This window comes from Macrobrachium nipponense, chromosome 22 (assembly GCF_015104395.2).
Source record: "Macrobrachium nipponense isolate FS-2020 chromosome 22, ASM1510439v2, whole genome shotgun sequence".
Taxonomy (NCBI): Eukaryota; Metazoa; Arthropoda; class Malacostraca; order Decapoda; family Palaemonidae; genus Macrobrachium; species Macrobrachium nipponense.
Genome location: NC_087213.1, coordinates 44,943,643 through 44,956,837, shown reverse-complemented (window position 1 = coordinate 44,956,837; position 13,195 = coordinate 44,943,643). Strand labels below are relative to the sequence as shown.

Below are 13,195 nucleotides of genomic sequence, written 5' to 3'. Positions count from 1 at the left end.
GGCTCTTCATCTTGCCAGAAGAGTGATTTGAGCCTCCTGCGTAGTGAAACGCTCATGTATATGAACGCTCATGTAAAAAAAAAAAAAAAATATGAACGCTCATGTATATCACTTATACATTATTAAGGAGGTTCATTCATCTTGCCAGAAGAGTGATTTGAGCCTCCTGCGAGTGGACGCTCATGAAGTTTAGAGGGCTATTGGAAGTTAGAAGCTGTTTCAACCTCGCTAGCATTCCAAAAGAATTTGGTAATCAAGGACATTCTTGATTCCACCTTTTGGAGGAGCAACTCAGTATTCGTCTCCTCTCCTCATTGCGCTCCGTATACGTTATGTAACGTTCGCTTTACTTCGATAAAGCAAGCTGATAAGTTTGACGGCCGGCAAGCTGCTTTGCACAGTCAAACAACTTATGTCTCTGGTCGGCATAAGAAGGGCAATTTAGACGTGAGGAAGCTTTTGGAGGTGCTCGACGTCCTATAAGTAGAGACATTCTCCAGGACGCTCGGCAAGCACCTTGCGGAAGACGAAAGCCATACGTCTTCCTTTAGTGTTCACACTCTTCAGGAGCAGCGTGCGGCTCTCCATGGAGACTCGCATGAGGACGTCCCTTAAAAATATTCAATGTCATACGCAAAACGCGGTTCGTCATAACATTGAGATGTTGGCAAGGTCGCCTCGCCAGGACGCCTCTTGGCGGGCCTTGCATGCATCAAGGCGCTCAACGAGTTCCTCTCTGAAACGTCGTTAGAAGACTTGGTGTTCTCTGCTCAGACACGCTCGTAGCTAAGCAGGACGTTTTTTGAGGACGCTCAGCAGGACGCTTTCCAGGACGCTAAGCAGGACGCTTTGAGGACGCTCGCAGGACGCTTTTTGAGGACGCTCGGCAGGACGCTTTTGAGACGCTCAGCAGACGCTTTTGAGGACGCTCAGCAGGACGCTTTTGTGGACATTCGACCAGGACGCTTCGGTGGAAGCTCGGCAGGGACTGCTTTGCGAGAGAAAAGGACTTGTTGAAGGCGTCTTATTTGCTGTTGAGGACATTTCTTTACAGAAATTTTTAAAAGGATTCGGAGTTAGCGGAGAGACATACCCGAATTTTTTCTTCGATCCCTCTTTCCTCTTCATCGATTTCTTTGAGAATCTGGGAAGATTATATACTCGGATTCCTGGGTGACTTTCGGTTTTGTTAAAGGGTTTTCCCCTATTAGCAAAGTGCTAATAGTTTTGTCAAGTCAGGACGTTTTCCCCATTGTCATTTAAGTGGGGGACCCCTCATAAATGGGGTAGTTCTCATTGACATAGATTTTAACGTTTTTATCGTTTAAGCGGATAAACTCATTAACAAATTTCGGAAGAGCTCTCATTCATTTTCAGAGGCTCATCCGGGGTTAAGAGAAAGACTTGTAGACTATCCAGGAAGTCTTTTTTGTCCCAATATCATAAGAACAATTGACGGCCCCCTCTTTTTCGATCCTCGGTTCTCTCTTGATGATCTCTATTCGAATGTTACTCCCTTTTCTTGGAAAAGAGTCTTGGCAAAGAGTCAAGGAGTTCTTTTAAAAGTCTCGTTCATTAGAACGTGGACAGTCGTTTTCCTTTCTTTCTCTCTTCCTCGTCCAGGAAAGATGTAGTAGAGAATTCGATGTTCAAATTACTACAATACTTACGTAGTTTATCTTTGCGTCATTTTGCTAACGCATGGGTCGAGTCATATACGCATATCGTATTTACCTCTGCGGATAGAAGCCGAAAGAACTGTTGTTCTAATGTATTTATTTGACACTCCCTTCAACCTTCCAAGAGTTTTCGGAGTAAGAACAACTCTTCAGGTATTGTTACGACAACACCAACTCAGCTTCTGTATTTAGCGAATTCTGTTTCGTTTAAATAGGCCTGCTTGAGAGTTTCCTTTTGCTCGATAATATCATACCTATTCCTTCGTAAAGGAGTAGCTGGCAACTCAGGCAGATAGTATTCCGTTCACCATTGAAGCTTTCCTTCGAGGAAGACTTCTCCTTCACGTCTTTTTGATAGAGATCGAAGGTGGTCGATCTCCAATCCTTATATTGTTTTCTTGAAGGAAAGAATTTAGGATGGAGATCGTTGTTCAGAATACTATAAATATACTACGTATATTAACCTCGCGACATGATTCTACTAAGCAGTTGAATTGTCCGAGGGGTAGGCGCATATCCTAGTTATTCTACGGATTGCGACTTAGACGAGAAGTATTCTATTGAACTGCAACATCAACTCAGCTTCTGTATTTAGCGAATTTTGTTTCGTTTAAATATGCCTGCTTGAGAGTTTCCTTTGGCTCGATAATTTCATACCTACCCCTTCGTAAAAGGAGTAGCTGGCAACTCAGGCACATAGTGCGAGACGATGATCAAGGCTGCTGTTACTGTGATCTACGCAGTACCGGCTAGCTCGGTGTCATGCGCGGTTGGTTACGTCTCTCTCCCTTGCGGGAATGGCTGAATAAACCGTCTCTCTGCCCTACAATCATGGATTTTTAGCCTCGGGTTGAGGAAATTTCTAGTAATCTTGAATGATCATACCTGCCGTTTACTTAGAAAATTTCAACAAGATATCTCTTATACTTGTTAGGTGCGGGTTTACCGCACGGTAACATTCTGTACGAATCTACCGCGGCATAGCACTATAATAATGCTCTCCTGCTTATGCAAAGCGCAGCCTTATTTAGGGAAGGAAGCAGGCTGAGTGAGGGAATGGATAAGTTTGCTGGGGACCATTTCCTCGCTGGAGAAGCTTGTTTTCCCTGAATAAACAGCAATTCAGACCTCTACAAATTTTCCTCACGAAGAAATTGGAATAACATCAAAGATCTTGTAATTCTAATTTTCTCTCAACGGCTTGAGGATCACCTCGGGTGATAGCGAGAGGGTGCCAGACATCCGAACAGAGAACAGATGTTCTGGCACATTGTCTGAAAGAATTGGAAGCCAAATTGGTCGGCTCTCCAGTTCCTCGAAGGGTGAGTTTGGATCGAGTGGCCCAAATCATCTCGGATAATTTCTCAGCTCTCTCATAGCTCGAGAAGAGAGAATTGGTTATGGGCTTGGGCACGGAACGTAACGATCCTCAAGAGGTTCGTTAAACTAGTGCACGTCCGTGCGGGTCTTCTCGATCGAAGGCAACAACTACTGACGTCTGAGTAATCCTCACTTAGAAGTATGTCGAAAGTGAGGAGAGACTGAGGGCATCCTTTCGTTAAGTTTTTCGTAATATTGAAGACGAAGGAGCTTCCTCTTAAGTTGTTCCTTATTCATGATCCTAGAGGATTAGCTTTAGTCGCCACATGTTGGCCTCTAAGAGGTTGGATTCACAGAGGTCAGGTAATTCAGAGAATTGTCCAAAGACCCTTCCGAGAGAATCTGTGTAATCTAACATCGTCACTTAGTGAAGTATCTAATATCTCTCCTCTCTGACTCTGAAGGCGTTCAGACTATCGAGAAGCGATAAGAGCTTCAAGATTAATGGCAGTCTCTTGGCCAAGGCAAAGCAGTGCTGCCTATTTTCAGTTTTCAATCGGAGGGGGCCGTTTCTGGAGATAGTGAAGGGAAATGACTGTTCCTCCACCTCGACCTCTGTGAATTTCGTTATGTTCTATCTTTCCGTATGAGTATGAAGATAAGATAGAAGTCCTAACTATTGTAGAATATGCAAATATGTTGTTGACGGCCTCTAGGCTCAGAGATTCGGTTCTGTCAAACAACAAAGCTTTCAACGATCTTTGAGGTCTGTGGAGATCTTGAAATTCTCTGGATCAAAGGTTCCGGCATGGAACTTAGACGTAGTCTGAGTTTCTGATGCCAAAAGCATTTCGAACCTATCCTTTCTGCGAACTTAATACACGTGACCAGAAAGGCTAATATTCTAACCGCTCTAGCCCACGGCAAGGAGGGTTAGTGAGGTTTTAGCCATCATCAGAGGTTTTGGCTTTAAAGGACATAATGCGGTCTGTCCGCTAAGCCTTCCGTTCTTGATAAGAACGAAAACCTGTCTAACCATTGACCCGAAGGCTTGGAGACCAAGGGTATGGCACAAATTATTGGGCAAGGGCATTAGAGAGTCCTGTGCCCTGTAGGGTCTCTCAAGTTTTATCTTGATAAAACTATAGAAAGTCAAGGTCAACAGACAATCTGCGGTGTTTTTTTCCGTAAAAAGACCAGACTAGTTCATGTCCAAGAACACCCTGGCATGATAGCCAAGGAGTTTCTTTTAAGAGTCTCTTCATTATGTTTGCATAAAGATTTGAGATTTTTTCTTAATATCAATGCTCAAGAGGTGAGGGCGCGCCTCGAAGCATTTCACAGAGCATGACACTCAGTAACATCCTGAGTGCCACGCTTTTGCGAAGCAACTCTGGGTTCGCTTCACACTCCCCGACAATCTGCGGTGTTCCGTAAAAAGAGCCAGACTGGTTCATTTGTCCAGCACCCTGGCATTATAGCCAAGGAGTTCTTTTAAGAGGTCTCATTCATTATGTTTGCATAAAGATTTGAGATTTTTTCTTAATATGAATGCTCAAGAGGTGAGGGCGGGGCCTCGGAAGCATTTCAACAGAGCATGACACTCAGTAACATCCTGAGTGCCACGCTTTAGCGAAGCAACTCTGTGTTCGCTTCACACTCCCGACGGGATGTGAAGACGACATTTCAGATCCGTAAGTCGCTAGGACCATACATATCCGTAGATATATTATTGGGTGCAAGAAGCAACACGAATCCTATCCTATAGAAAAGGGATAGGTGTGCTTTTTAAACTTTGAAGGGTTGGTCGCTTGAGGCGCGTTCCTTTTCTTTAGCCTAGAAGTTATGGAACTAACTTTGATAGGTTAGGTCAGGTGGTGGTTTTAGCTTCGGTGCCCTCAGAAGGATGGTCCATATGGTCTAGTCACATTGTGGTCACGCCCCCCGTTGACAGATCATCTAGAGCGCACCAGCATTACAGGTCTCTACCTCGCTGGCAACTCTAGTAACGCAGAAGCAGACTTTGGTGACAGTAATCACGAAGTCGGCTATGCTAAACAGGTCAGGAACCAAGATGTATATCATCTACTTAATTTAGTTTCCCAAAAATCCTATTCTGTCTCTTCCCACCATCCGAAGGTGGGATTCAGCTATATATATATCTGTCAGGTAAGTTTCATGAACAAAATGTTATTGTTATAATACAATTAAGTTTGTTCATACTTACCTGGCAGATATATATAATTTAAGTGCCCACCCACCTCCCCTCAGGAGACAGTGGCACTGATAAAAATATGAATAAGAAAATGGGGAAATAGTTCCTGTGATATCCGCCTCCCAGCGGCGGGAATGGGTACTACCACCTGGCCGCCCACTGCGTGTGCCGCGAATTTTTAAATTCTGTCGGACTTCAGAAAATACAGCTATATATATATCTGCCAGGTAAGTATGAACAAACTTAATTGTATTATAACAATAACATTTTCAGTTTGTCAGAGCCTAGGCATCATGATAAATCTGAAGTCCAACCTACTTCCCAGCCTGAAAATTCTTTACCTGGGAATCGTTATAGATACAGCATTGTTGAGGGTTTTTCGTCGGACCATAGTGAGAGCAGTTCAGAACTGTGGCTCGCTCCCTCCTTTTGAGGGGGTGGGGAAGCAACCAGGTCACCAGTGGCAAGTACTTCTGAATCTTGTCTTCTCTCGAGAAGCTGGTCCCTCATAGGCGTCTTCACACTTCATCCCTGCATTGGAGACTAAGGGAATTCTGGTCCCCAGCAGGAGGTTCCCTTCAGCTCCAGGTCTGTCAGTCAGTAGAGGTAATAAGTGACCTTCTGTGGTAGCTGGATGACCAGAACCTGACAGTGGAGCTCATCTTTATCCTCTCCATTTACCCCTCTGATCTGCTCCTGTTCTTGAATGTCCATCTTGCAGGGCTCCTGATCTTGGTGGCGTGGAGCTCTTAGGACAAACTACTCCACATCAATGTGTAAGAGTTGAAAGCAGCTTTCCTGGGTCTTCATGAGTTTCAAGAGAGGGTGGTGGGTCACCCTGTCGTTTCTAATGTCAGACAACACCATGATGGTAGTGTAGGTGAACAAATGGGAGGTTGTCTTGCCAACCTCACTGGTTGACAGTCAAATTACACCAGTGGGCAATCGACAACTTGGTGGAGCTCATGTCCTGTACAGTCTGGGCAAGAGGAATGTGATGACTGACAAGCTAAGCATAAGTTGTTGGAGTAAAGTTTTAGGTACAGAGTGGTCTCTACATAAAGACATAGTGGACAGGTTATTCCATTTATGAGGAAGACCCATGTTAGGCCTCTTCACTATGCATTTCAACATGAAGCTAGAGGTCTACAGTTCAAAGGTCCCAGATTTGTTTGGTGTGGCGAAGGATCCTCTTCAGCATTGTTGGGACAATCTAGAAGTCACCTTCCCACCTTTGCCTGATCTGTCATGTTCCGGATGACCCTGGTATCTCCTTTGTGGCCCCAAACAGATTGCTCCCTGGGCCTTCTGTCTCTTCTTTCAGAGGTGCCAAGAGAGATTCCTCCTTGGCACAGCCTTCTCTGCCAACCTCATGTGGAGAAGTACCACCAATCGGTAGGGTACCTATCTCTTCACGGCTGGAGACTGTCCAGAATCTCTTGTGAGCGAGAGGTTTGTCTCGTGGAGCAGTGACTCTGGTGTCTGGCTGCCTCAGGAGATCTTTGTCAGCCGTTTACCAGGGCGAGTGGGCTGTCTACTGTGATTGGTGTTGTTGTCGGGTTTCTCTCCATTTGGCAACCTCTGTTCAGCAGATAATGGACTAATCTGATCTTTCTCAGAACAGAAAAAACCTTTCTGCAGATGATGGACTTTTCTGATCTTCCTCAGAACAGCAAAAATGTCTTTCTGTGCCTGCTATCAAAGGCTATGGGGCTGCCTTAGGATTAGTTCCATGTCTGAAAGACATGGGCATCACTTCATCCTGGGAGATCTGTATGTTGTTCAGGAGGTTTGAACAGTCTTGTTCACCTAGGGAACTCAAACCCCCTATGTGTAACCTTACTCTGGTTCTGAGTAGTCTCATCGAGCTCCATTCAAAGTACTACAACTACACTGAAGCGCCTCAGCGGCATAGTTGGTATGGTATTAGCGTCCTGCATCGGTGGTTGCGGGTTCGATTCTTGGCCATTCCACTGAGGAGTGGAATGGTGATAGAAGTTCACTCTCGACGTGGTTCGAAAGTCACGTAAAGCCGTTGGTCCCGTTGCTGAATAACCACTGGTTCCATGTAACGTAAAAGCACCATACAAACAAGAAAACAAAACTATACAACTACAGTGATGGTCAAAAGGGGAACTTTGATATCAGTTTTCCTTCTGGCTTTGGCCTCCTCAAAAATAGTTGGAGAGCTCTATGGCCTAGATTACGACATAAAACAGTTTTCAAATTTGTCCTGAAATTCTTGGCTTTGTCCCGTCAGAGCACTGAGTTGTCTAAAAAGGACTCTCCACCTAAGACCAAGGTCTTGGATGACCCCTCTCTTGCACTGCTTAAGAGCCAGCTTGCCGAGATCCTGAGTTATATCAGAAAAGCCCCACCTGCAGTAGATTCCAATACTGCTGATGACCTCTCCAGTTTTTAAGGAGGACAAAGAAAGCATGGATCAAGACTTGGCTCAACTGATGGCTTACAAAGCTCTGCTTCATTTTCTTGAAGAGTTGTCTTGGTTTTTGTACACCAGCAAAGCCTTTGTCTCCCGCTTCCTTGTTCGTGCTTTCGAAGACTTTGCTTTGAACTCTCCTTTGCACAAGATGGCTCTTTCCACCTCCTCTAGGAAAGCCTTTAAAGTGGTCAAGGAGTGGCCCTCAATGAAGAGAGAGCAAGGGAAGGCGACGTTCGTTCACCCTCCCTCGCACCTGATCAAGAGGACCTATAGGCTTTACGACACTGGTGCAGCCCCCTCCCTGGGAGTCACTGCCTCCTCCAAAGGGGACTTCTCTAGCCTCATCTACTCTTCATGCCGCTCAGCCTTTGCTTCAGCCAGGGTTTTCTTTTCAGCAGCCAGACCACTTCAAGAATTTTTTCAAGGTGTTCGAGGTGTTTAGTTTCCAGGATTGGGCAGTGGGCGCTGTCGCTAAGATCGAGAACACCGCAGGATTAGCTGACTATCTGCAGACCTTCTGAGGGTGCTCTCTTGTGCTGACAAGGCTGTTCATGACGGTTTGGCGGAACTCATCTCTCTCGTCACCTTTGGGCTTCTGAAGAGAGACCTTTGGTGTTAGTTTGTTTCGCAAGGGTCTACGCCCTCCTTTCATATTCTTGTCGCCATCTTATTTCCACCTTTTTCCAACAAACCTTTTACGGTCTATTTCCATTTCAGTGCTGAATGACCTCATAGGTCCCAGTGCTTGACCTTTGGCCTAAATTCTATATTCAACTCAACTTAGCCCTCTCAGAAGTCAGCCTTGCTCTTCACACCTCTGGACCCTGCCCATCTCTTCCCACAGGACGTGATAGAGCAGATGGCTTCAGGTCTGCAAAAGAAGTCCACCCATGATCTTCTGACACAGTCTTCATGTCCCAAGTCTTCCTTGTCAGCGCCCTTTTGTCCGAAGTTCGTCTCCCCTCCAGCAGCACCCCATGTACTGGGATGAGACCCCAGTCTGTGACCTTGCTCTAACCTATACTTCCAATGGAAGTCCCTTAAGAAACACTACACCTCCAAACTCCAACCTAAGAAGTGAGCCAGGAATCCTTTGTGCCCCAGTGGGAGCCAGGCTTCTTGCGTTCTGGGAGAAGTGGGCGCGAAGAGGAGCAGAGCTATGGATAATCACGGTATTGAAGGAGGGCTACTGCATCCCGCTTTCAGAGACCCCGTCTCTGGTCTCCTCTCTCATTGCATTGACAGCAAACTCAAGAGGCTCAGAAAGGCATGTAGCCTTTTCGAAGGAAGTGTCCTCCCTCCTCCTGGAGAAGGCCATAGAAGAAGTAGTAGACGTCCACTCTCGGGGATTTTACAATCGCCTGTTTGTAGCTCCCCAGACATCAGGGGTCTGGAGACTGATCCTGGACGTAAGTGTCCTCAATTGCTTCTTAGAAAAGACCAAGTTCAAGATGGAAACGAACCAATCAGTCATGTCTTCCATTCATCTGGGCAATTGGATAATCACTTTAGATATGCTGGATGCGTATTTTCACATCCCTGTTCATCCAGCATCCAGGAAATACCTCAGGTTCATCTTCCAATGGAAGGTCTTTGAGTTTTGGTTCCTCTGCTTTGGCCTCTCCACTGCCCCTTAATTATTCTTCCAAGTTCTTTCTCCTCTCGCCAAATGGCATCACCTAGTAGGCCTCAACATCAGCCTTTATTTGGACGATTGGCTTCTTTGCTCTCAGTTGAAAGAACAGTGCATGAATGAACTTCATACTATGCTTCAACTTTCCCAAGATTCTTATAAATCCCCAGAAGTCCCAGTTGGTTCCATCCCAGGAGGTTCTTTATTTGGGTATGATTCTCAACTCTCAGACTTTCAGGCTTTTCCATCCCTCAAGAGAGTTGTAAACCGGATTCAATCGGTCAACAAGTTTCTCTCGTGTTGTGCGCAGCCTTGCAGTGGATGAGTCTTCTAGGAATGCTGTCTTCAATCAAGACCTTCATTCCATTGGGCAAGCTGCGCATGAGAAATCTCCCATTCTTCCTACAAACCAACTGGGACAGGAAGACTCAACCGGACTCAATGGTCTTTCCTGTCACTCAGGAGATAAAGTCCTATCTCATGTGGTGGCTGCCAGAGACAAGATTTCCTTAGGGCAGATCCCTTCTCCCTCCTAACCCCGACCTGGATTTTTACTCGGATGCCTGGGGAGCCCCCCTAGGCACTGGATGTTTCCGGGACATGGTCTCCAGAAAAGACGAAGCTCCACATTAATGTCAAGGAATTGAAGGCCATTCATAGTGGCCTACATCATTTCTCTTTTGTGTGCAACCAGACATTGGTTGTGCATGCCCTGTTGTACATCAAGAAACTAGGGGGCTACTAAATCCTTTTCCCTCTGTCAGACAGCAGAAGAGATGCTTCTTTGGGCTCACCAGAATAGAGTAACACTCATCACCTGCTTTATTCGGGAAATTAAAACGTCCTGGCGATGAGTTGAGCTGTCAGAGACGATTCCTTCCCACTGAGTGGACTCTGGACGACATGGTTTGCACCAACCTGTGGAGATTGTGGGCAAAAAACCCCTTGTGGACTTACTCACAATGTCAAGAAACTGCCACCTTCCTCTCTTCTGCTCCCTTGCCATGGATCCTCTGGTGTGGTCAACAGATGCCCTACTCATAGACTGGTCGGTTCTGGACCTCTATGCCTTCCCTACCTTCAGCTTGGTCAAGCAAGTCCTGAACAAGTTCATGTCTCACAGCAATGTTTCAGTAACTCCAGTACCTCTGTTCTGGCCCACAAAGGAATGGCTCCCAGACCTTCTTCATCTTCTGGTAGACTTCCCTCAACTTCATCCCCAAAGGCCATGGCTACTTAGAAACTGCATTTCAGGGGGTACCACCAAGTGTTGTCCTCTCAGGAAACTCGTCAGAGTGAAGGTTTTTTTCAAGAGCAGAAGCTATTGCAAACAGCAGACGCCAGTCTACCTCCGTCTACCAGTCAAAATGGGCAGTCTTCCGTAGATGGTACTTCAGACATCACATCTCTTAATATGTTGCCCAGATTGCAGATTTAGACATATGTTGCCCAGATTGCAGATTTTCTTCTCTACTTAAGGAATTCTCAGAACCATCCATCTTCCATAATTAAAGGTTATTGGACCATGCTTTCCTTTTGTTTATAAGCATCGCATTTTGTATCTTTTGACGAATCAAGATATTCATGACTTCCTGAAGTCTGTTGATACATCCAAACAGAAGCAGCCAGCAGTTGTTTCTTGAAACTAGGATGTTATTTTCCCATTTGACATTATTGAACTAAGAGAATGTTCACTTGATAATTCTAATTTGAAAGTTGTGGTTGTTTACCAGGCAGGCTACCTTTAACATAGGTGATCTGTCTCCCATTTTGTGACTTCTTTGATATTGTAGGGGCTTTTCATATTTACACAATGCTGCAGTATGATGTGAAAAGATTTGGAGTTTATTCAGTGAGATCTACTTTTCCTTAACTTACTTTATTTCCTAAATACTACAGAACTGAAACTTCATTTTTCTTATCACTACAATTCTTCAAGGAAATTTTCCTCCTTTCTTAACTTAGCCTAACTTAATAGCACCACGACTCCCTTAAGAACCTAAACCTAATTCCTAACCGTAACTCTGTTGTGTTGCCTCCCTAACTATCAGAAGAACCTTAACTTAAATTATACTTGCTGTTAGTAAATCAGAAAAACAATTGGAATATTCCTTTACTTCATAGTTTTCCCACTGTCAACATCACCTTCTTAATTAAACCATGCTGTCAGTAAAGCAGAAAACATTTATATTCTTTACTTCATAGTTTTTCCATTGTCAACATCAACTTCTTAATTAAACCTTGCTGTCAGTAAATCAGAAAAATAATATTTATATTCTTTACTTCATAGTTTTTCACTGTCAACATCAACTTCTTAATTAAAACTTTCATTTCATTGATTCATGTCAACCAGTCTTACTTTTTTTTTTTGTCTCCCTTTTGAGGTGGTTTCTCCTTTTCCACACACTTCCAACTCAGCGGAGTTCTGACCAAGAGTCCTTGGCTCTTCAAACTGGCACAGTTTGATGTTATTTCTTCCTATATTCATTATCTGGGGTTTTATTCCTTCCCTTTTTTTTAACATCTTTTCCTCAGTTCAGGTAATAGGGGAGACCATCACTCTACCCTGTCAGACTGAAAAAAAAAGAATCATGAATACTCCAACAATTACTCGTCCACAAAAAAAAAACAATAAAAAAGGGAAAACAAATTTATTAATTTCATACAAACCAAATCAATGAATCCATTAACCACCACAAAATGACTAGATGTCTTGGTCATTCATTAAGATTGAAAAGGAGGCAGAGAAACTATTATAGGAGAGCTAAGCCAAGTTGATACAAACAAAATTTTATCCCAAAATTGATTTGTGCAAGATTTTGCAGTTTTTAGATTTTCCACTTGGTGGGAGAGTGTAGGATGGATTTTACTCCTCTACTTCCTAGTAATGAATTGGGTCTGAAAAACTTACCAACCTTGGGAGTTAATTATTGGTGCTCCAGTGTTCACCTTGTACTGTTGTTAAAATCAAGTCAATTTCCTTAATGCCTTTTTCTTCTGCAGGAATGCCAAGGAATGTGGGGCTGTCAGGCATTGCATCCAGACAGTATGGGAGAAGCAGGGTATTACCAGAGGATAATGATGACATTTGCACACTTTGCAAGAATATGGTGCAAGAGGCACGTGATCAGCTCCTCAGCAATGAAACACAGGTATAGTTCAGGTTTTTTTTTTTAAGATATAGTATTCCAGTTGTCTTTGGCAAATGAAGTCAAGAGTTAATAATGCCTTGGAGTTCTGTGTAATAGGTAAAGCAAACAACTCTTATAAAGTTTTTTCCATTGGTGGTTAGTGGTACTAACATGATGCACTGTAGGCACTAAAAGAAGTAATTGCAACATCTCTTCAGCCCCTAGCTGGACCCACTTTGTAACCTTCAACTTGACCTTCATTCCACTTCATTTCTTCATCTTGCTTTCAACCCCTCTCACTATTACTTTTTATTGCAGCAGTAGGTTTTTTCTATATCATTTATGGATCCTTGTACTTCATATGAAAATATTTTCTTGATCTGTTTTATCTTGTCCAACTACCACAATTCTCCATTCTGCTGTCTTAAGCACTGAATGGCAGTGTGCGCCCTTGTGCTTGACTTTACAGCCTAAAGTACATGATGAATTCATTCATCCTACATTTTTGTTATGCAGATTAACATATTCAAGATGACTGTGACTTTGGAAAGTTATGTATTCATCATTATTATAAATAAATTAGTATTGAAAGACAGCATTCACAACTAAACAACATGTTAGTATATATATTATTTTTTGTTTGTTTTTGTTTAGAAAATGGCTATTACACCTCATTGAGGCAGTTATTTTGCAAAACCTCTACTATTGGATTCTGTGTGGGAGCTACATTAAAGCATTTCTAAATTTTGGAGATCAAAGTACAAAGAAGAGCAA

General features: G+C 43.7%; 1 protein-coding gene across 1 annotated transcript in view; it reads left to right on the top strand.

The window, feature by feature from the left end:
• The window catches only part of LOC135198616 (prosaposin-like), a 156,117-nt gene that overhangs the window by 16,358 nt on the left and 126,564 nt on the right, over positions 1-13,195 (top strand). Inside the window, 2 exon segments of the mRNA XM_064226366.1 lie at positions 12,294-12,354; positions 12,356-12,442. Coding sequence (XP_064082436.1) covers positions 12,294-12,354; positions 12,356-12,442 — 148 coding nt within the window.